The sequence below is a fragment of the Tachypleus tridentatus genome, chromosome 11 (assembly GCF_004210375.1).
Source record: "Tachypleus tridentatus isolate NWPU-2018 chromosome 11, ASM421037v1, whole genome shotgun sequence".
NCBI classification, from domain to species: Eukaryota; Metazoa; Arthropoda; class Merostomata; order Xiphosura; family Limulidae; genus Tachypleus; species Tachypleus tridentatus.
The window spans coordinates 77,853,037-77,877,150 of NC_134835.1; the positions used below are offsets into that span (position 1 = coordinate 77,853,037).

The 24,114-nt window shown below is 33.7% G+C and overlaps 1 protein-coding gene across 4 annotated transcripts; it reads right to left on the bottom strand.

Moving 5' to 3' along the window:
- Window positions 1-4,045: 4,045 nt before the first annotated feature.
- LOC143232535 (uncharacterized) lies at window positions 4,046-18,658 on the bottom strand. 4 transcript variants are annotated; one of them, XR_013017571.1, is made up of 5 exons: window positions 18,536-18,653; window positions 15,421-16,389; window positions 10,729-10,867; window positions 5,742-6,508; window positions 4,046-5,637 (listed from the first exon to the last, which is right to left on the bottom strand). XR_013017571.1 is itself a non-coding variant. In XM_076468109.1 (4 exons), the coding sequence occupies exons 2-3, from the start codon at window positions 15,896-15,898 to the stop codon at window positions 10,758-10,760; spliced, it is 588 nt and encodes a 195-aa protein (XP_076324224.1). In that variant the 5' UTR covers window positions 15,899-16,389; window positions 18,536-18,649; the 3' UTR covers window positions 4,046-5,637; window positions 10,729-10,757. The 4 variants fall into 4 exon arrangements, 2 of the variants coding, with proteins under 2 accessions (XP_076324224.1, XP_076324225.1); XM_076468109.1 differs by lacking the exon at window positions 5,742-6,508 and having other exon boundaries at window positions 18,536-18,649; XR_013017572.1 differs by lacking the exons at window positions 4,046-5,637; window positions 5,742-6,508 and adding an exon at window positions 14,217-14,387 and having other exon boundaries at window positions 10,749-10,867; window positions 18,536-18,658.
- Between the last annotated feature and the right edge of the window lie 5,456 nt (window positions 18,659-24,114).

Genomic DNA, 24,114 nt, shown 5'->3' on the forward strand with positions numbered 1-24,114 from the left:
AGTGTAAGACTAGAGGGAAGGCAGATAGTCATCACCACCTACCGCCAACTCTTGTGCTACTCTTGTACCAACGAAGAGTGGGATTGACCGTCATATTAAACACTCCCTTGGATGAAATGCGAGCATGTTTGGTGCGACGGGGATTCGAACCTGTGACTCTCACATTATGAGTCAAATGCCTTAACCGACATGGCCATGCCGGGCCGCATTCTTAGTGAAACACTATCAGTCTCTGTAAAACATTAAATATTTAACACAAGCTAAGTCAAATAATCTTACGAGTTTCTTCACACAAGAATTTATTACGTTTTAATTTGCTTCCTAGCTTGAAGATTCTTAATCATTTAGCGATAAGTTTATGGGCTTGAAACTTTCAAATTCGAGGCTCAATTCCCGCGAGAGTCAGAGTGCAGATAGATTGAGTAGCTTCACACATTCGTGTTGTTGTAAATTATTTCCTTTTATAAGAAAACGTAGAATTAAATGTTGTGTAAAGAGATGTAAGGGTGAAGTACAGTTAAACATTTGGTACATTTGTCTCACGACTGTTATGCTTAACAAACACAGGTAGCAAAGTCGATGTTCGAAATAAATCACGAAAGAACTAAAACGTGGTTATTAAAAGCTAGAACAATGACTGATTTCGGTGTAATGGTGACTTATACCTTAAGTGGTGATACATTTAGGCCACAGGTGTAAAATCCGGTCTTCTATGACGTCACTGACTGCCTGACAAAACAGTTTTATTGGATGATGACTTCAAGTAATGATTTTTTCATACATTTTTACGTTCTAAATATCAAGTGAAGTAAATTATTTGACATATTTTGAGAGAAAAAAACGACTGTCGACTTCAGAAAAGTAAGTAAAAGAGAAGTACTTTGATGTACCAAACTTTTGGCTTACTACACACAGAGGATATAGTACAAAGTTCATTTCTAAGTTGTATTAAAAGAATTGATTTCAGTTAACATCTTCATATATCTATGAGACAACAAACAAATTTAACGAAAGCTTTTAAACAATATTTCTTAGGCTTTGTTGATACGGTTGTTTGAATTTCGTCCAAAGCTACATGAGGGTAGTCTGCACTAACCGTCCTTAATTTAGCAGGGTAAGACTACAGGGAAGGCAGCTATTCATCACTATCCACCGCCAACACTTTTTTTTTTCTTTTCTATTCTTTTATCAATGAATAGTAGGATTGACCGGCACATTATAACAATCCCACTGTTGAAGGGGCGAATATGTTTGATGTGAAGGGGATTCGAACCAGTGACCCTCAGATCACGAGTTGAGTGCCCCTATCTATCTGGCCATGCCGGGCCCTTGCTGATACAGATATTTGTAAGCTATTTCATTAGGTCATAGGTAAGTTAAAAGGAAGAGAATACAGAATACAGACAGCGTGTATAGAAGTAGCTTAAATTACTTGTATAAACAGATTCAGTTCTATCACAGCTACTAAATACTCCAAATGAAAATAAGATTTCAAGCGACGACACATAAATTGTGCAATATATCAACTTCTGTGCATAAAATAAATATTTCTGTTACTATTATGTTTCATGAACAAGAAAATTAATATAAAGTCAAATACGGATGCATAAAATAAAATAAATAGGTCGTGTAATAAACTATAAGAGAAGAAAAAGTGTATTTTTACCCAGTCTTGTTTAACTAGGAAAGCATTTAGTTTTATGTTTCTCATATAAAGTAGTTAGTTTAACTGGTGATTCCTTTACCTTTTATTTGCGTTTTCTAGTGATACATATTTTAATTAGCAGTTGTTTAAAGTTGGACAGATTCCTCACTTTCTTAATGACAGCTCTTTCATAATCATTGTTGCGAACATTTTTCACGAGTAGGAGTTGAAATGGTGTATAGCATCTCTAATTCCTCCATCCATTCCATATAGCTGGTTAATATGTGACTAGCAAGTCTAGGTCGAATTATGACAAGTAAGATCTAATCATGCAATGTTCAAGAAACTCCGAATTTGGACCAATAGATACACCGACTAATGTCTGAAGAACTAAATATCCAGTATATTACACCGACTAATGTCTGAAGAACTAAATATCCAGTAGATTACACCGACTAATGTCTGAAGAACTAAATATCCAGTAGATTACACCGACTAATGTCTGAAGAACTAAATATCCAGTAGATTACACCGACTAATGCCGATAGAAATAATTGTCTAGTAGATTACACCGACTGATGTCTGTGGTCAATGATTTACATCAACAAATGCCTGGGGAAATAAGTTGTCAATGACTGATGTCTGGAGAAATAAATTACCAATAGATTACACCAATATATGTCCACCTGACAAATTTTTCTGGAGAGGGTTTGTTGAAATTGAAACTTCTGTAAAGATGTGTTCTTATGTTTTAACTTTCGTCAGGCCTACACTTTCTACCAACAGCATTCAACTGCTAAGATGCACCAAATACGAACATGTATTTTATCACAAAGTCGTCGTTAACTCTTCTGTCGTATTCTTCTATTTTTAAACGTACGGAAGTATTTCTGGAGACTGCTTTAGAACTCAAGTTCCGTATAAAAAAAACTACGTCATTTTCCCACACACCATTCAAGAAGCTTGGACAATCTCTATCACCTGATCAGCTGTGCTGGTTATTCGGGCGTGGGAGCTTTCTTCTTTATAAATACTACCCACAAAGCTATGTGGTATGTCGTCGTCCAAAAGCAAACATCCTGTCTGCAATTCACTTGCAGTTTCTATATGTTACCAGTAGGTGTCACTACCATGGTTTAGTTTTTACAAATCTTAGGACGTCTAAACAAGAAATAAGCCATAAACTTTTATACAGTAAGCTGTAAACTAGATCCTATTAGTTTTTTGGCTCTATAAAATCTGTTAAAACAGATTTGCTACGAAAGTATACATTTTAGATGGACTACAAATTTCAGTATATTTTTGGTCATTTTTCACGGGATTTGACTTGATAACCATATTGACATGTTAAGGACAAGCATCACTTACACTTATTAAACCATGGTAAAGATAATCCAGGAGAACAAAAAAATGTACCTGTGGTTTCAGCTACTTTTAGTCACGCTGTTTATTATTATTTTGCTTTATCACTGTATTATTATAAAAAAGTACTTATCATTTAAAACAATCGTAACTCTACCACCTCTTTAAGACTCCTAACACCTAGTCTTTTAGATAGGTGCAGGAGAAACTGTATGGCTTTAATCTAAATTAGTTGGAACCACGGTGACTGTGTAAGTATATTGTTATATTGATATTCAGATACCTCTTTAACTCTTTCAGTGTCATTGACATATATATATATAGAGAGAGAGCACGCTATCGTGGATGTTATGTATAACCACTTCTAGAGCGTTTGCTTTGGATGTATGTATGTATGTTCCCTCTAGAGCATTGATTGAGATGCACGTGTTTTCTCTTTTAGAGCTCTGCCGTTGTCAAATATTTTTGACAAAGCATTGACTGTACTTCCAAACTATATTCACCCTAAAATGGTTTTCTCACCAGAGCAAAAAAATTCGAAGGGAATTCGAACCCGCAACTCTCAGATTTTCAGTCGAGTGCCTTAACCACCTGGCCCTTTTCGTAGCTATAACATAAAACATGACTTGGGTTGTGGTCTAGAAGGCCGTTAGTATAGTACACTGTTTTGTGGTTTTTCTCCCTACTCGTTTTTCGCACTGATGCCAAACAAACTTCGTTCAATTTCTGTTGTTTTATATTTATATATACTTATCAAAATGTCATAAATACTCTTAATATATTGTACATACAATAAAGGTTTTCATTTCTTTTATTGGTTGCAGTCGATTTCTGACATGCATTATCCTATTTGTAAGGTTTTGTAAAACTTAAAGTGACTGTATATAACCAACTTTAAACAGACATTTTATTTTGTAGAACAGTTGAAGACTAGTAAATTGGATTCTCACAAACTCACACGGCTTTTCAAGATATCAATGCTTTGTTGATGTTACTCGTAAATTCAGCGTGATTGAAAACAAAAAGCCAACACCACAGTACAATAAAAATTTTTATTAAAAAAAATTAGAACATATGAACATATAAAAGTTGTTTTTTTATTTCAACGAAAAATCTCAAGAGAAACTAGCTAAGATTAACTGAGAAAGAAATACTATATGATAAAACAACAATTACAGATTAACATATATTATTTCAAGAAACACAACAAAAAAGTTTTGGAAAAGGAAATTATTTTTTTTTTACTCAATGGCAATATTTTAATATTTTTTCCTAAACCCATCATTTATTAAATAGAAATATAAATTATCTGAGATCATTGTGAAAATAGGAGTTATGTTAGTTTAAGTCACGAGTTAATTAAGAAACGGATGTTTTTCGATACATGTGCAAAACGTTTCAGATATACCGCTCAAAATCGTAAATGAAAATTGTGTACAGTTGTTTGTAAAAACTCCGTTTCCATAAATACTGTTTCATGAGTTACTTAAAATATGTTTGAAGCAAAATCTCTTGTATTTTAAATATGTTTGGTAAATATCTAAGTGTTTACGGTAAATACTACATACACTAAACAAATACACATTGAAGATATAATTTTATGTACGTAAACCCAAACACAACTTAAGTGATTTGTCCAGAAAGATGACTTGCTATTGATTACACGGCACCGTACGTTTAATACAATTGTCCTTTGGTAAAATACAAGTTCAAGTGTTAACGGGCAGCATCCCACTATAGGGGCTGTTACAAATAATGAACAACACACGTGATACCAAAGTAATTACACACGTTTATCTATACACAATATTGTACATACAATCTCCACGTACTGGTCCTTAGTTCGAATAATTAGTTGAGATCTTTATGCTCAGCTGACATTACTGTTAAGTCAGTAATAACGGGAGGGTTTGCTAATATTATTTACGTTAAAGTAACTTTTCCATAACCAACTTTATGTACACATATGTACAAAAAATGTGAAGTTTAAATAAAAAACTTATGATGTTCTTACTTGTATCTTCATAAACGATAATGCCAAATAAAAAAAATATTTATTACACACATTCAGAGCTCTTAACCAGTTAACAATATTTAAACTCGCTAACGTATCTGATACTGTTAAGACAACTTGATCATCTGATAATGTATAAGAAACAGCGGAAGGATTCGTACTGTACACCTGAAATAGTAAGGAATAATGAGCTTTTAAGAATAGCATTACGGATATAAAGAAATTTATTACTTAGGTTACTCAGTTAAACGTACGTACGTTGTTAGCGTCACCGATTTATTTTTGTTAGTAAAGTTTGCATATAATTATAAAACTGATTTTGGTTCTTCATTCCTTATTATATTAATGTCAACTCCAAAAAGATGTAACTTGTATCATTCCGCATCAGTAAACATTTCCATCAGGTAAACAGAAACAAAGTTCCAATGACGTGCTAATTGTGCTACTTTCATCCATACACATTAGCTGCTGACATAAAGAAAAGAAAGATAGAAATATTTACATATTCACAACAGTGCAGAGGTAATATGGACAAAGGTTATCTATTATCCAGCGTTGAATACCGTAAGATGTATCACACGTTCTTCTTTGGTAGTCCTACGGTCAGCGCGTTAGCCTGCAGAAATAGAAGGAACAAGGGTTTTAAAATACATCTATTTCCATCAGATCACCTCTACATAAATCATATAAATTAATATATGAAATAAAGATTATCTTTACCGCAAGAATATAATTTTTGCACGTGACGTTGAATGTAAATTATTCACACGTGCACTATATATATTTCGTCATCCCAGTTTACGTCTTGGTTAATAGTGTAAATCTTTACCAACATCACAACTTCTGTCAAAAAGCTCTTCTCAAACAAACTAACGAATCAGGTTAAGCCACTGCTGTGCGGAATTCACTGCTGTCTAGTGACATAACTTTCAAAATCATGTGTGAAAAACATCAGCTGGCGCGCACAATGAATTGAAGGGTGAATACGTTTTCACTACAGGAGACCAACTATCATTGTGTTGTATTCACAGCCTGCCATCCACGTGCATCTTTAGTAACATTCCAAACGTTCCTGTTGCCTCGGCAACGACAAGCAGTCAAAGAGAAGAGCGTGCCTGAATGTTGGACCCATCTTCATGGTAAAAGCCCATTGCGACAATGCGGAATTCTAAGGTTAAAAAAACAACTCTAGACTAAAAAAAAACGTACTTATATAATCCGAAGTGGAATTCCACACAGAAAGATTTCGTAGGTCTTTTATCTCATAAACACTGAAATGAGCACGGTAGGTCACTGAAGGTTTTGGGATTAAAAGTCTAAATCCTATCTAAGGCCATTGTTCAACATCAGAAGGCCATCGATTCTCCTCAGAAGCAAAAACAGAGGTATTTAAACAGTTTAATCCCTTCGATTTTTACAGGAACGATTTACTCCCTCTGCTGGTATGACGTGTAGTCAATAATTCCTAATCACATTTTCAGTGTTATCTGAAAACACAAATATAATATTCATTATAGAATTAGAATACTAGATTCTTCCTTCTTCAGTAAACAGACACGTGATACAATTCCTTATAAGCACGTTTAGTTTTAAAAAATACAGTGCAGTGCAAAAGGGTTAGAACAAAAGTCAAAAATTCGATTTCAGGCTACTTTCAAAGAATAAAGGAAGGTAAATCACAGGTGAAACATCACAAGCTAATAAACTTTTAACTTTTTTTAAATTTCGTGCAAAACTATATAAGGGCTATCTGCACTAGCTGTCCCTAATTTAGCAGTGTAAGACTGGAGGGAAGACAACTAGTTATCACTTCCCACCGCCAACACTTGGGACATTTTTTTAACCAACAAGTAGTGGGATTGACTGTTACGTTATAACGATCCCACTACTGAAGAGGTGAGTATGTTTGGTGTGACGGGGTTTCGAACCCGTGACCATCAGATTACGAGTCAAGCACCCTAACCACCTGGCGTCCGTGGAATGACAAAAATTAATATATATACTGTTAATCATTGTTTTTTATTGAGGTTTATTTGTGGAATGCTACGAAACGGATTTTTTCTAGCATATTTCGGTACCGTGTGCTAACTTCTTTCTATATAGGTTAAGACACTGCATGTGGTTCCATGTCAATTATTTCAGACCCTAAATTTGATCACTATGTTTATTCAAGCAGAACCATTATGACATGTCCCTGGTACAAGTGTACAGGAATTCTAATAAATGATAAATATTCTCACCCTGACTCATTCACTTGTCAACAGGGATCAGTGAAACATTACTGTTGTGTTGAAATTTACATTCTGTAATAGTATGGAAGAATTAGCCCCATAAAATGGAAAGAATGACAAAATATACTCTTGTACTCTTGTACAGTACTGTAACAATTCATACAACTGTAATTTTTTGATTGAAGAAAAGAAACTTATTAATACAAGTTTTACTATGTTCTATTCAGTTTATAATTAATGTCACACCTAACTGATAATGTGAAATGAAATTTGAACTTCAAAAACAACACAAACAAGAATAACCAAAAATACTGTATACTCTCACCCCGCTGCTCGTTTTCGGGACTAAATGTGTTTATACTGGATAACGTTAAACTTTACCTTCTAAAGCTAAAAAAATCCTTCCCAGGTCAATCCATAATGATCAACGATCCGGATCATTTATTGTTGTGTGATGGGGTGTCTCAGCCTTAATGTTCCCCTGTAATTTCATATAAATCGGATCATAGGTTACAGCTATTAACCCCAATGGCCCGGCATGGCCAAGTGTGTCAAAGCGTTTGGCTCGTAATCCGTGGGTTGCGGGTTCGAATCCCGGTCGCACCAAACATGCTCGACTTTTCAGCCGTGGGGGGCGTTATAATGTGATGGGCAATCCCACTATTCGTTGGTAAAAGAGTAGGCCAAGAGTTGGCAGTGGGTGGTAATGACTAGCTGTTTTCCCTCTAGTCTTACACTGCTAAATTAGGGATGGCTAGCGCAGATAGCCCTCGTGTAGCTTTGCGCAAAATTTAAAACAAACATACTTAATATTCAGTGTAATAGACTAGGTTTGTACGATCTTGTAGACACAAATCAGACAATATTCTTAATACCTGACAAATTTGAAGGTAGTATTATCTTAGATCCATAGGATATAGTTTTCGTGTTTCACCAAGTGAAAAGGGGGAGTTGAGCTCTCGTGGTTATTTTTGCACAATTTTTCAACTTAAAGGAGAGTTGTTGTGTTTTCAATAATCCTATAACTCAGAGACTATATCCATACATACGCACACACACACACATATATTAAACAAACATTTAATTGTTTGTTCGTTAAAGCCAGTAAGCAAACAATCGAGGAAATGTAAACTCCAGCAACAGGAAATGATATTTTATAGCCAAAAAATCAAAAATTGCTAAGTAATTTCAATATTTATTTTATCAAAGAGTGATAACTTATAGAAACAAGCTTGTACTTCGACAGATAATAAACATCTGTGGCTTACGATATGAACCCTACTAATGCAACCACAACACATTTAGTCAACGAAATGTCTACCAAACTGTTTGTTTTTTTTCAAACATCGATCTGCTTTCAACGAATAAACGTGATTTTAAACAGATTTGCGAAATATTTAACTTCCTGAATACGACAGGATTTCCGTTCATTTTCGACTGACTTCTAGCTTTTAGGCTGTTTTTTTAAGCGTGTCAAGCCAACAGACACACAATGAAGGATTGTCACGTGACTTCCAACAACCACAAGCTAAGCTAGCTCTAAGGTTGGGGGCAAAGTCCAGCACAAAACGTTCAGTGAAGTGTGGTATTTCCTCGGGTACCACCTGAGTTCGTCTACCTGCTGTCTTAGGGAAGTATAAAAGTCTTGGGATTTCCTGGCCAGCTGTTACTTCTCTCAGCACATTGTATGGTCTCTTTATTCACTCCCCCCACAACCTCACTTCCTTTTCTCTTCGCCTTAGCCCTTTCTTACTTCTAATGACAGCACAACCAGTATGAAAGACAACACACGCACGCGTGTACACCACACCTCTCAGGAAAACATTTCCCACAACATAAATGTTACTTTAGTTAGAAAGTATCGCCAAACCTATTCAGAACAATTGATAAAAAAAATAGATATCATCTGGACGGGGGTGTTAGTTTCTGAGTTATTATTTGCTAAGGAAGAATATTTTTTACTTAATTTAGAATAAAATGAAAAAGAGAGAGAAAATTAATGCTATTAGTCAGTTTGATAAACTAAAAAATAACTTCATTTAATGTCTCCACAACAATGGATTAAATAGTTTGTGATTGTATTATATTCATTTTACAAGAATCTCTGTTCTCAGAATTTTCTTACATCAAACACCAGATACTGTTCAGATTTTATTGAGAAGGACCCTGAGAATTTCTTATAAAGGAGCGTTTTCTCTCATGTCTTAAATTGGGTTGATCCCACCTGTGCATCTGAACACTGCAGCTACCTGTCGGTAGGCTATTTTCCCAGTGGACAACTGGATTTGCTGTAGCACGCGAACAAACGGCACACAGTTAAACTAGGTCCCCTTCCCCAATTCAACAAACAGATGTCTACCACAATAGCTTTTTTGGCGCCAAGTTTAATCTGGGGTATGGGTACGTGGGGTCGTGGGAAGATCAGTTGAACAGCTGCCTAGATTTTCTTATGGATTTGATCTTAGCTTTATCTCAAATTTATGTAGGTATATGTTCTTACGCACATGCATATAAAAAGAGAAAAATACCGTGTTTCTTCGAAAATAAGACAGGGCTTATATTAATTTTCACTCCAAAATATGACACTAGGGCTTATTTTCGGGGGATGTCTTATTTTGATATATTAAAAAAATGAAGTTACAAAGTAAAAATTATAAGACCTCTAAATAAATAGAAATTACGAAAAACATTCAGAAACTCATTAACAGGAATTTATTCAAAAACAATCATATCATCATCCTCTGGAATGTCTTGCAAATCATCTGTTTTTAAAATTCCTGCTGAGTTTTCACTTAACTCAATTTCTTGTAGAATTTTCGCACCTACTCTCTCATGTTGAGCAATAGAGGTTTCATGGAATGAGAATTTCTTATCCAAGTAGCCTGCTCGTAACGCGTTGGCAATACAGTTGTCTGTAATTTTGTTCCATGAGTTTGTCACCCAAGTCACAATCTCTTGTAACCCGGGCTTCACAAAGTTTCCACGCTCATTTCTCACCATTCTATTTTCAATGTAATCAAAATAAACTATTATTAAACTATTAAACTAACTGATTAATACTTAAACAAACTAATTAACTAACTATTAAACTAATTAATAATTTATTTTTTTTTCTTTCCTCTTCCTGCCACTCTTAACTAGGGCTTATTTTAAGGGTAGGGCTTATATTAAAACCATCCCCAAAAATCACACTAGGTCTTATTTTATGGGTAGGTCTTATTATCGGAGAAACACGGTATATTTAAATATAAAGTAAGATAAAAATCGTGAAATAAAATAACGCAATAATGGTTGTTCCAATAAGCTGGAAGTTACCATGCTTTAATTTTACTGTTTGTAAACGACCTTTGTTTATTTTTAAAGTGACAATTCAATAAGCAAATAAACCTAGATTCCTCCAGCGTGTGTATCCTAAATGAAGCTTGTATTATCATATTCTCACTGGAAATACTGTGTATAAGTAAAAATTACTGTACCGTAAGTATCACGACAGTTGATTTTACGTTCATATTGAATGAAGTTGTCCGTAAGCCTTTGTCGTTGGTGAGATCTTATCCGTCAGGCAGCTTCTGGTGGAACTTTTTAGTTCTGTTCGTTTCCTGATCCTGAGATGTTCTGCGTCAATGTAAAGAGAATGGAAAGTTTACTTGCATTTGTGTAATGTAAAAACCAAAAGAAGAAGCAGCAAGAAAGTGGTAATCAGAATTATTACATAATTTGAAAGGTGTTTACTTAAGAACAAAATCCACCATTCAGGATTAATTCAGTTTGCAGGCCTACTGATAATACTATTCAATGGCGTAAGAGGATATCTGATGGGGACATATGAGGTAATAATATATGCTAAGAGGTAACACGATGTACGAATAGACAAAGTTTCAATAATTATTGAAAATATTAGAGGGATACATGAGGTAATGATATAGCCTAAAAAGTTAACACTATATATAGGAATAAGGCTAGTTTTAAATCTATCATTACAAAAATTATCATAAAAAGTAACACTATATACAGTATATAAGTTGTTACGTATTATAATTTCAAATAACCAGAAATTTGAATTTGAATTTAGAACTAATTATAACTGTTAATATGTATCAAATTAATGGTATTTGCCAACAAGATTGATACATGTAATTTTCCTTTTTAAACCCACTATTAGAAGTAACCGTTATTACAAACGATAGTTTATATACAAGAGTTTTACAAACTTACAGACAACACAGAATCTTACATCCGATCTAGAACTGAATACTTTATCGACCATCCAGGTCCACGAGGAGCAAATTAATTCTGAGTTGATACATATACCTCTCTCTTTCTTAAGCTAGTTGGTTCGGTTGGTCTACGGGTTCGAATCCCTGTCATACCAAACATGCCCGCTCTTTCAGCCGTGGGGGCGTTATAATATCACTGTAAATTCCACTATTCGTTGGTAAAAGAGTAGCCCAATAGTTGGCGGTGGGTGGTGATGATTAGCTGTTTTCCTCTAGTCTTACACTACTAAATTAGGGACGGCTAGTGTTGCTTTGCGCAAAATTCAAAAACAAACAAACAATCGGTTGGCCTAACGCCGCTTATAAGCTGACTTTTACCGATGAAAATATTTAATGCCCTCGTAGATATAATCACGTCCAAAATAATTCACTGAAGTTGAATTGTTTGAAATGCTCGAAATCTATAAACGTTCCTGATCAAATTCTGTAGTTTTCCGATTAATAAGACGCTAATCACAGTTACAGCTTCTGAGGTCTATGGAACACCGACTGTAGCTGATGAGTAATAATCTATTCTTTTATCTCTTGCTCGCTGTTTTTTACACGAATCACTCAAATTCTAGAGCTTTCAACAATGTTCTAGCGCATTTTCGTAAACAAATATTGTTGATTGTTTCTCTCAAAATCCTCTACAAATCTCGAGAACAAGCAGGACTTGCGCAATACACAGCCAACAATATACGTCATAAGCAAAAAAGAAAACTACACTGAAACAAACACAGGAACTAAAATAGATGTACAACAGTAAATCTGTTACCATATATGTATACAGTAATATTAGAAATAATGTATTCTAACAAACTACTTATGAGCTATGAAATCTACCTAAAAAAAGAAAGATTTCAACAAGACAGCTGTCTCATCATTATCACCAGAAAGACAATAGTTTCTAGGGTATGGTACTGTGTGATGTCGATAGATGACAGTTTTTTAGAACACACAATGAATATTCTGACGACTATAATTATCTCAAGTGACATAAACATTTCCTTCATTCACGCTTTGTAAATATTTTCCCAGGCGTCAGCATCCTGTTTCATATTGTGCTTTTTATTTGAGCAAAAGATAAAATATGAAGCCAAGTTCCCTTCAAGTAATATTCTTTAAGCAGCAATACAATAATTACAATGAAATTATATTGAAAGAAAAATGTAAACTATTCGTACAGCTACATAAAATATTCTAATATAAATGATAGTTTACTATTTCGAATATCTTACATCGATACAACATTAGAAAAATCGTTATTCTGATTCTGTATATGGCAATCTCCTTACACGTGTTTTTCATATGATAAAATCCATACGGGGTTGAGTACCAAGTGAAATGTTAATATTCTACGTTCCGTATTTCTGTACACATGACTAACAATATTAGTCAAAATAAAATTCGTAACAAGTTTGGGTTTTTATTATATAGACACACGAAGTACAACAACAACAAAAAACAACTCGGGACAAAAACATATACTCTAATTCATCTAAGTGTTTTATAATAAGTAAAAGTAGAAATTTCAAGAAAAATTAAACGCCAATAATTTTTCATAATTCAGTCTGAATCAAAACGTAGCTAAGTGTTACTGAAGTATATAAAAACATTTAAGTCATTTTGAACTATATTTGTAAATAATCGTAGTCTACGACATGATGGGTCCAAAACACAGTCAATAATGCTATAACAACGACCTACACTATTATATAAATGTATACTCATTTCACACCATTAAATTCATGTCGCCAGAAATGCTACAACCTATTAGTTTCACATTTTTATATATCTGATCCTGTAGTTACAATGAGAGCACTTTATGTGTAAAACCACTCTTGCCTTTTCAGATAATAACGTCAACGAATATTTTAAATAACTAAGATTTATATAGAATGAACAATACAAGAAATAACACCATGGTTACCGTGCCTCGTGAATGAAGAACGCCATTGCTTCATGGCGCTATAAACAAGTATACATTCACGACACTCAAAACAGGCCATCAAGAAACTGGATTTTTCAGGAATGTAAAGAAACATCCTGTATAACTCCACCTTCAGTAAAGACTCTCAGGTCTTACTGGGGAACAGTAAAAAGCAATGTATCCCCATCAGTAATTAGAAAAAGAAAAAAGTAATCCGATAATAACTGCAGGAAATTTTTAGTTAAATTAGATAATTAAAGTACGCTTTCTTCGTACTTTGTAACAACATAACAAATTGATCGAATCAGCAAATTATGTGAATAAACACAACAGATAGAAAGAATGAAAGACCGGCAAACTGTATACACATTATGAGGTCAAAATTGATTGCTATAGCCGTATAAATATGTGACTGAAATAATGAAGTAAAATAAAATGTATAAATTTTACCAAATTATCTAATTTAGCTGTAAAATAACATCATAAATATGATGATAGATGCCATTTACTCCATATTCTGTTATACATCATAAGTATGCTTTTACTTTTCAATAAAGCAACCAAAATTAGATTTTAACACCTCAATCCTTTAAACACTATTCTGCACTATTATATTTAGTTCTGAGGGCGAAAGTAAAATTTAAAACGAGAAATTATAATCGTTACTAAGTTTATTTGCATTTAATTTTAAATGTACATCTCATAATATTGTTTCCACATTAAAATCCTAACTAAATTATTTGTTGATTTTTTTTTTGTCTATGCAATGAATTACTTGATTAAAGATCCATATTTGCCTCTCATGGGAACTCCGTTTCCAAAGATTCAAATACTTTTCTTATGCATTATGCATCAAACAACTGGCTGTAAAATAATTAAGATGGACGCTAAAATCAGGGATTCGATTCCCCTCGGTGAACTCAACAGATAGCCCAATGTAGCTTTGCTATAAGAAAACACACACATAAGAGAAAACATTCCAGTTATTATATTTATAAAAAAAAATTCATAAAAGCCAATTCTATAAAAACAACAACAAAAACTTGGACCAAATGACCACACTAATATTCAGTTTTCCCACGTGTAGTAGTAATAATCATATTTATTTTTTATACACGTAGAGAGACTGCCTTGAGACAGCAAAGTCAGGCCTTTATGGTTTTAATTCTTTTCTTTTTCTTTTTCTATTATTCATGGGAACAAATGATACTGAGAGAATGTTGACAGCAAGTTCTGCTTAGTGTATGAATATGTGTTTAACCTATTTGGTATATGCGTCAGTTTTTATTGTTGTTGTATGTGAATTACTAAAAATAAGTGGTAACGTGTAAAAGATTACAACTATACGATTTACTAAGCATATTCAAATATATTGCAATATTGCTGATAAACTGTGGTATCTTATGAACAAATAGGTATTTGTTGTTTCTCTTTTTATTTTACGTGCTTAGAAAGTAGTGACATACTTTGGTTTCCTTTAAAGTTAATTTTATTACTATTAGTAAATATATTTAAAATAATTCTGAACACAGCTTATTAACTAAGATTATTTTCTTCCAATATGAGCTTTGTATTTGGAGTCAGTTTGCCTATATCTCCCAAGCTCGTGAAATACTGGAATTAATACTCTCAAAATTGTTTTCGGTCAGGTTATCCAATGAAATGTACTATTGATGTTTTGTTCTATTTTAATTTGTGACATTATGTATTTCTATTCAGTTGTTATACAAATTTCGATTCGATAATTCATAACTTTATCAGTGTACTTTTTACTTCTAATTAACACAACTGGCATAATTCTAATCAGAAGTTATTAATATTATTATAATAGTAATAATATTGGTGTTACTATTATTACAACTGATTTGGAAAACTAAACTTATATATACTAATAACAAATTTACATACATTCTTTATTAACTACAATAAAACAATCAGATAAAAGTTGTGAATTAAATATAAATAGGTATTATGCTTACCGGTAATTTTCTTTTGGTGTTGTAAAGTTGGGTTGTAGCTCTGTTCTGGATCTGTTAATATTATGTTCGAGGAGCAGGCTGGGACTACAGAACGTTTGAATTTTACCATAGGCTCTTCTTGGAGCCCGATTTCGAGAAGACTAGAGCAATTTATTTTCGCACGTGTTTTACACTTCTGAAGACTTTTTGTCTTATAAGGCCGGGGCAGAACTCTTTTTCTGTTTTTATTCAGTGTCGATAAATATCCCCAGGGAATTGGTGTTTCAGTTTTGAAATTAAAATTCCACCTTTCTTCATCTTCGTCGTGGATCTTATTTAACTCCTCGTGGACGAACCTAAGGTTTTCTTCGTGATCCACTGGACCAAACAGCGCTCGACGAGCTCGCAAATTCAGCAAGTGTGATCGATCATTAATCCCTATACGACTTCCTAAGCTACTTGGCCTAATTTGTGGTATTATTAAGTCAATATTACCCATGGTGATTTTTTTTAACTTATGTATGAATGCTTTCAAAGTTCACAATCCAGAAAAAGAGATTTTTCACAGACTACTGCAGCGAGCTCAAATGTAGCACGCGTAAGACCCTATGCGCTTTTCAGGGAAAACTACTCTCAAGGTAATGCTTCTCAACAGCGGCTTCAACCGTTATTTTTTGAACCAATCGGTGTTACCCTAAGTCAAGAATACAAGGGGAGAGAAGTGATAGGCGGGAAAATTTAATGTCAGCTGATATAGTAGAGAACGGTGATTGGTTTAGAAACGAAGCTAGAAGTTGTCGAGTTCATAACGCTTGTGTTATTTCAAGCTGAGATGATGTACTATAGTCCTAGACGTTGACTCAGAATATAACCAAAAGAAAAAAGAAAAGCTTGTAGGATTCTTTCAGATTTTATAAAATTGTTAGAGTTAGACGATGATTTTTTCTGTTTGTCTGCTGTTCTTTTCTGCTTTAGCTGTCTGTACACAATCTGCATAAAATTTAATAAAAAAACTTAATTTTTATTACAAATGTTTAACTTGTTTGACTATATTATGACTTTTAGTTTTTACATTAATGGAAAATAGATAAGTACCATATAAACACTGCTTTAAGAAATGTTTTTTGCCACTTAAACATCCGAACAAGATATTCTCACAGCAGTGGTTCAATTGCCTAATTTAACCACTAGAGGGAATCACATTACAATATACTAGCAATACCTAATACCTTTTATTCCTTGCTAAAATTGAGTTTTTTTCAGACAATAACAAAATATAAAGACATGAAAATGTGATAGCGGTGTTTATTTTTTAATGATTAAATTAGCACAATTCTATTTACTCAGAATACACAGCAAATGATATTATAGTGTTAATAAGTGTAAGCCTAAGTTTAGGTATAAAAAAAATATTCTTTAAAATAAAGATGAACTACCACGTACCTTTCAAGCACTTTTCAGTTGGATTACATGATTAAATCTCCCTTAATTCTAACATCAACAACCACATTATGAAAACTTACTAGTTTTTGGACTTTTTAAAGGACATCCCATAAACTTATGGTTACATAGTTGTATTAAGTTTATTTAAGGACTATACACGCATTCACACACTCATTCATATACTCTATATTTATAATTAGATTATAATATAATTAATATGAATTTCAGTGAGATTTCATATTGAAATATGAAGTAAATAGTTAGGAAAACAGAGTTTAATTTAACAGTGACTGTGCTTTCGCTTTTTTTTTGCTATTTTAAAATTATTGACTATTATGACGATAAAGCGCAGCCAAAACAAGCAAGTTTTAATTTAAATATAACAAAATTCCTTCACACAATATATGCTTTTCACAATAGTTGTGAAAAATATCGCTCACAAAAAATAGTTTTTAGAAACATTATATGTTTTTACTATATCTAATATCATCCAGATTTAGCCTGGGATGATAGAATAGCATCCCCCGCCCCAACAAATACAAGTACATACAATAAATAAGAAATTCACAATTTTCTTTCGTTGGGGCACTCTAAATGGCCCGAGCCCTGGTGCAGTTGTTCCTTCTGCCTCACCCTTAATGCGGCCCTAAGTCTATTTATAAAAAGTTAAAATATCCTGAAAGTTACTTTTAATAAACTACGTAGTCTAAAATTAAAATAATGTGACAATCACTTGAAATGGACAATCTTGACATAGCAGTTAACACGTTGGCCAACATATCGTAACATTCTTTATTCCAGATTCCGCTGAACTTATTTAGTGCTTTCAGCTCTGGACGAAGTACAAAAGTGACAGTCAATTACGTTTTTGGTTCAAGAAGCTGAACGATATAGCAGTGGATGCTGCTAGCCAGTTGCTCTCCCTGTTGTGGAGATTAAACTTAAAAACTGCTATACTTGATCGCTAGGAGTCTTGGATCTACTCATTTAGTCCACATGCGAGTAAGTTTCCATTGAAGGTTCCAAACTGTGTAGCCTTGTGTTTAATGGCATAGAAACAGAAATAAAAAACATTTTCAGTTACGTTTCAACGTAGTTGTATGTCGTCTTCAGAAAGGTATATAAATATAAAATACATAAATAAAATCACTCTTTACTCTATATCTTTTCTCAGCGATAAAATGTGGACTTATAGCGTTAAAAATCTGATTTCGATACCCGTGATGAGTAGAATACAGACAGCCGATTTTTAACTTAGCGCTTAACAACAAACTTTTTCAAAGGTACTAACAAAAATTAATGTTTCAAAGGTAATAAAATTAGCCTTACAAAGTTTATAAATTAGTGAAAAACCACAGTAAATGGAACAAACTATGATATTAGAGAAAACACGAGACTGAAGTGAACGCACGAAACAAGTCGAAACTAGTTTTTCTGATATCAAACTTCAGACAGTTTGTTCCGTTTACTGTGGTTTCCCACTAATTACAAAGTTCACTAATATTAATTTTGGAGCTTGCAAAATACTTTATAAAATATCGATAGTGAAATAAAATTAAGTACTCCTTTGCATTTGAATAATAGAAATACCGCCCTCTACAGTTTTTACGACGTAGAGAAGCTTGTATGACAGCTAAGTAAGAGATTGTTGTTACACTAGACTCTAGAGATAGGAGACAAAGCCTTGCCTCACCCTTTATCCTTCTTTCTATCTTTTACTGCCAGCGGCGTGTGGGCGGAGAAGAGTGGATTGGTCACGTGGCTATTTGCACTACCAGACAATGACTGGCACGCGCCATATGGCCTTGCAAATCACGGTGCTATGCTTAACCGTGGGGACCTGTAAATAATACATTAAAATGTTTTAAAAGTCTTCAACAGACATCGGCAGAGAAAAAACCTGTCGTTTGATAATTTAAAACTCTTAAAATAAAAATAAAATGAAATAAACACGAAAATGAATCAATTGAGTAGGGAATGAATTTGTTTGGATCACACACTACCGGTAAATCGCACGATGATCTATCTATCTGCATTGTGTCAAACATACGAATCGAGCCCTGAACTTCAGCGATGTACGCCCTTAAGCTTATAACTTCTGATATTTCTAATAACCCTTAAAAACAATATCTTATTCTACTTAATATAGATAAAAAGAAAGACGGATGTTTATAAACAAAGATAAGTGCTTGAGAAGACAAAAAATAAACGTATTTCTTCTAAGCTCGTGAAATATGATTAAAACGCCTCCCATTAAACTCCATTTTCTCTGATATCACAAAAGTGTTGCTCTTTTGTGAAGGCTCTTTTATTATTATTTTAAAGTCTTTTTTTTCTGTCCAAAAGTCATAGTACTAGAAATTAAATCCTAGAATGCATACTTGAATCTACAGTCAAACTATTAATTCTAAAAAGAACACGTACTCTTAAGAAAAATCTTACGCTAACAGTGTTAAAAAATAAAACAGCATTCATACTCAAAGATAAAAATAAATACTTTGTCGCTTATTAAGTGACGTAATTCTAAGAATGAGTGAAAGTAAAGAATGATATGTCAAAAACACTACATATACTATATACATTGGTGGCGAGGCTTTTCTCTAATACCAGGACTCATCAGACTAGCTTGGATACGAAATATATAATAGCGGTCCATGCCCTGTTTACACCCCAAACTGGTGGTCCATACCCACTGTACACCACCATTCGACGTGAGCAACGACTGCTATCGTGAGAACTAGACAAAGTAAATGAACTTGTAATTGTTGTTTATTTAAGTAATTCGTGCAAACTATAAGTATAAATCGCATTCAGTAACAAATACTCTAACTTTTAGGAATTTTTAATGTGATTACCAATCAAGTAAGATGTGTTCAACGTATTTTAAAAACGTATGAAATTAAAACAAAAGATGTTTATCCACAACTAATGTTCGTGAGATGACTCTAGACGAGAGAAAGCTACCATAATTCTGAAACCTACAGCTGTTAGGAGTGTGTTGAACATTGTAGTCATCTCTAACCATCCAGTCTAGGCCTCACCCAAACTACTGTGTTCTTTTTTATTGCCCCAAGCCAATTCTTTTTTTCTCTCTCTTTTTTTTTTTTTAAGTAGTGCGATTATATATATATGTTCGCGAGGCGCGTGTGTGATAGGTGTTGGGCACGTGCTTACGTTATTTACTCATGGCTTTTTGCCAAGTTCCACCTGCCACGGTCTATGGACAAGGCTTCAGGGCCCAGATGAGGAGGGACAATGAACAGACGTGCAGGTGGGTGCGTAAGCTCACCATCAACTATTACAGCTGTTCACAAATAAATAAACAGGTAACTTTAAGCGCAAGAAAAGTTTATTTATTTATTGCATTATTTAAACTCAATAAAATGTATTACATTTTGGTTCTCTATCGAATGCGTTCATTTATATGGATTACTATATAACAGATGTACTCGCATCAAAATTAGTACTACGATATTTTTACAACGCATCATTTAAAATCAGAGTAATTTCATTTTGCATAAATAAAATATTTTTGAAAAATTTAAGCGTATCATGCATTAGTGCTAACTTTTTTAAAAGATTGGGATATTAAATTTCATTAGCAGAGTATTTGGGCGCTCAAATACCTACGAGATTGGTGTCTGTGAGTGCAAGTATGAATTCCAAATAGACGAAATTTGCATTGTTTTTAGAATTTTGGAAATTTCGAAATTAATAATCATACTACAAAAGAAATTCTGGTTTTTAATAGGTGTAAAAATAGACGGCCTGGCATGGTCGAGCGCGTAAGGCGTGCAACTCGTAATCCGAGGGTCGCGGGTTCGCGCCCACGTCGCGCTAAACATGCTCGGCCTCCCAGCCGTAGGGGCGTTATAATGTTACGGTCAATCCTACTATTCGTTGGTACAAGAGTAGCCCAAGAGTTGGCGGTGGTGGTGATGACTATCTGCCTTCCCTCTAGTCTTACACTGCTAAATTAGGGACGGCTAGCACTGACAGCCCTCGAGTACCTTTGAGCGAAATTCCAAAAAACAAACAACTGTAAAAATAGTTTTGTAAGATATGTATAGGAGAAAAAAAATGAAATGTTAACAGAAAGTAAGGATCGTCGGTTATTCGTAGAATTACTGTAAGAAGTGTTGAATACTAAATACCTGTTGAATAAAACAAGTAAAGTGATGCTAGTTGGACAGATTTTAAAAGATTTTCAACCCTTACTTTGGTTGGCAGATTTAAACTGCTCCGTTTAGTTATACGGATCACAACCATCAGGTTGGCAGTAGACAAAAAGTTGCTGTTTTATAAATTCTTAAATTGTTTTACAAGAAATGTTAGCGACCGTTTTAGCATATTATTAATATATATAATATCGTAACCAATACTTTGGATATTAGATTTTTCGCTTAGAAATTCAATAGGTGGTAGTTTTACGGCGCATGAACTATTTGGAAAGTATCGATCCTCCACCATTTAAGTACTGTCATACTTCATAATTAGGTAACATGAAAATGTACAGTAATGGAACTAATAATTGAAACACGTAACAAGTAATGACAATTATATGATTAATTTTTAATTATTCAAACATTTTCACAGAAAATAGAAAATATAAGTATAAAACGTACTATTTTGTACGTGAGACGTTTGCTTTGTAAGGGGCATTACGTCACGTTTGCATATAGCCACACGTTCTACCAACGTGTGATTCCAGAATATTATTCCAAAACTCTTGTATTGCTCTCAACAGCTGAGTTCTTGGTTGTAAAACCATTGTTTTGCATGTTTTACATGAAACTACATAGTCTGTACTGTTATATCCTTTATAACTGAAGTGAGACTTTCTAACTGTTGGATTACAACCACTCACTGTGTAAACTACCAACTACATGGCTGTACTCTGGTGTAGTTCATGTGCGCACGGAAATGGGTGTCGTCATTCCCGTAGTATTTGCCTTTTATTCTGGATTCCATAATTATTTCTTATACATTCATATGAAATTTATGAATGTAAAGAAACAGCCATTATAAACTGTTTCCACCATCAACAGTATTGGAACTGTAATAGCTAATCATGTTCACTCAACCGAACTTCTAAAACTGGATGAATTTAAAAACCATCCAGTACAGAGACTCCAGAATTCCACTATTCCATATTCTTACTGTTCAGTTCATATTTATGAGCAGTAACCGTTGATCTTAACAAATGTACCACAGAAATTCACTATTTATCTGTTAATTATTCAAGACATGGCTTTAATCAACAATTAAACTATTAGATTTACCCCAAAATTTCTCTATTTATCTCTCCTTAGTATTTAGAGTATATCTTCCATCAGTGATCCCCAGTGGCGCCTGAAGACTTATAACGCTAAAACCAGGCTTCGATACCCTTGATGGACACCTCGCAGATAGCTCATTGTGTAGCTTTGTGCTTAAATACAAACAAACAAACAAACTTTAATCAGTTAACCTATGTACCATTAAATTTACCATGGACTTTCATTATTTAGTGTACTGATTTAAACAAAATCCACTAATCACAGTAGATTCATTACGTGCTTTCTTCACTTTATCTCTTATTATTAATTCAGCAAGAGAGACTGAACAGTAAGTTTGCATCTATTAAATTCACCACGGGTTCTTAGTGTTGTATTTTTCACTATTCAGGACATGGCCATGAACACTGAATATTTATCTTATTAAATTCACCTTATAATGAACTTCCATTGTTTTATCTTTTTACTATTCAGAACATAGCTTCAGCCAGTAAAGACAGTAACGGATTTACCACGACATGTATTCACTCTTTTATAATCCTAGTATTCAAATTATGAGTTAAATCAGTAAATACAGATGTCAGTGAAATTACAGTGGCATGCATTCACGTTTTGCTTCCCTATTATTCAGAGCGTGCATTTAACCTGTAAATACAGGTATCCATGAATTTACCACAGTATGTCTTTACTATTTTGTTTTGTTTTCATATTATCCAGTGCATGGATTAAGCCAATAAACACAGATACCAATGGATTTACCACGGACTTATACTATTAACTATTCAGGGAATGTATTTCATCAGCTAGGAGAGACAAGTAAAGATTCACCACAGACTGACACTATTTTATCTTCTAACAATTAGGAAATAGCTTTAAGCAGTAAATACAGATATCATTAGATTTAATATGATCTTCCATTGTTTTATAATCTTAATATTCAGGGCCTTGCTTTATCCAGTAAAATGAAACACCCATTAGATTCACCAAAGGCTTTTAATGTTTTATCTTTATACTATTCGGGCAAGGTTTGGCCAGTAAACACAGATATCGATGAATTTACCACTGTTTTTCATATATTTTGTTTATTTATTATACATGGCATGATTTTTACCACTAGTAACAGATACTAATGGATTCACCTCGGACTTTCATTGTTCAGGAAATGGCTTTAACTACTATATTAATTACGGACTTTCACTATTTTATTTTATTATTATCTGTGCTACGGGTATAGTAATAAAATCTAGAACCTTGATAGCTCAAGTGTTACGTATACTCCTGGTACAGAAACATAATGTAGATCCTGGATAGCTAAACGATTAGCCATACTATTAGTAGGACAACGTAATCTGGAGCCTGGATAGCTAAATGATTATCTATACTATTAGTAGGACAGTGTAATCCGAAGTCTGGATGGCTACTGGTAGATCAGTATAATTTGGAGCTAGGCTGGCTGAAGGGTTATTTGTGATTCTGGTCGAGAAATACGATCGGGAGCTAGAGTGGCTGAAGGGTTATCTGTATAACCGGAAAAGCATTATAATTTGTAGTGTAGATAATTCAAGACATTTTTACTGGTTACAAAACAAGGTTTTCGCTACAAATATACTAATATAATGAAATGTTTATGTACATGTGGAGTACATTTATTTGTAGACTCAATCATTACAGTTTTATTTTAACTCTAGTACTTAGGGTGGATTATAGCGTTTAGAAGCTCAGTTAATTAAACTATTATTTATTGTGATAAAGCACAATTTTCTACTGGCTGGTTAACTGAAAGGTTTTATGTTTTACTGAATAAAATTATCCGACCATACAGCATATACGATGGACAAATAGGACTATTTTAAAAGCCTATTCAGTAAAAGTTTTAGCGTATTTATCGTACATGTGATTTTTAATCCTGGAGAAAGTTATGTAAATTTAGACTAGTGGTTCGTGTCGATGATTGACACTTACGTGTTTTAATAGCTGAATATTTTGGGAAGGCAGT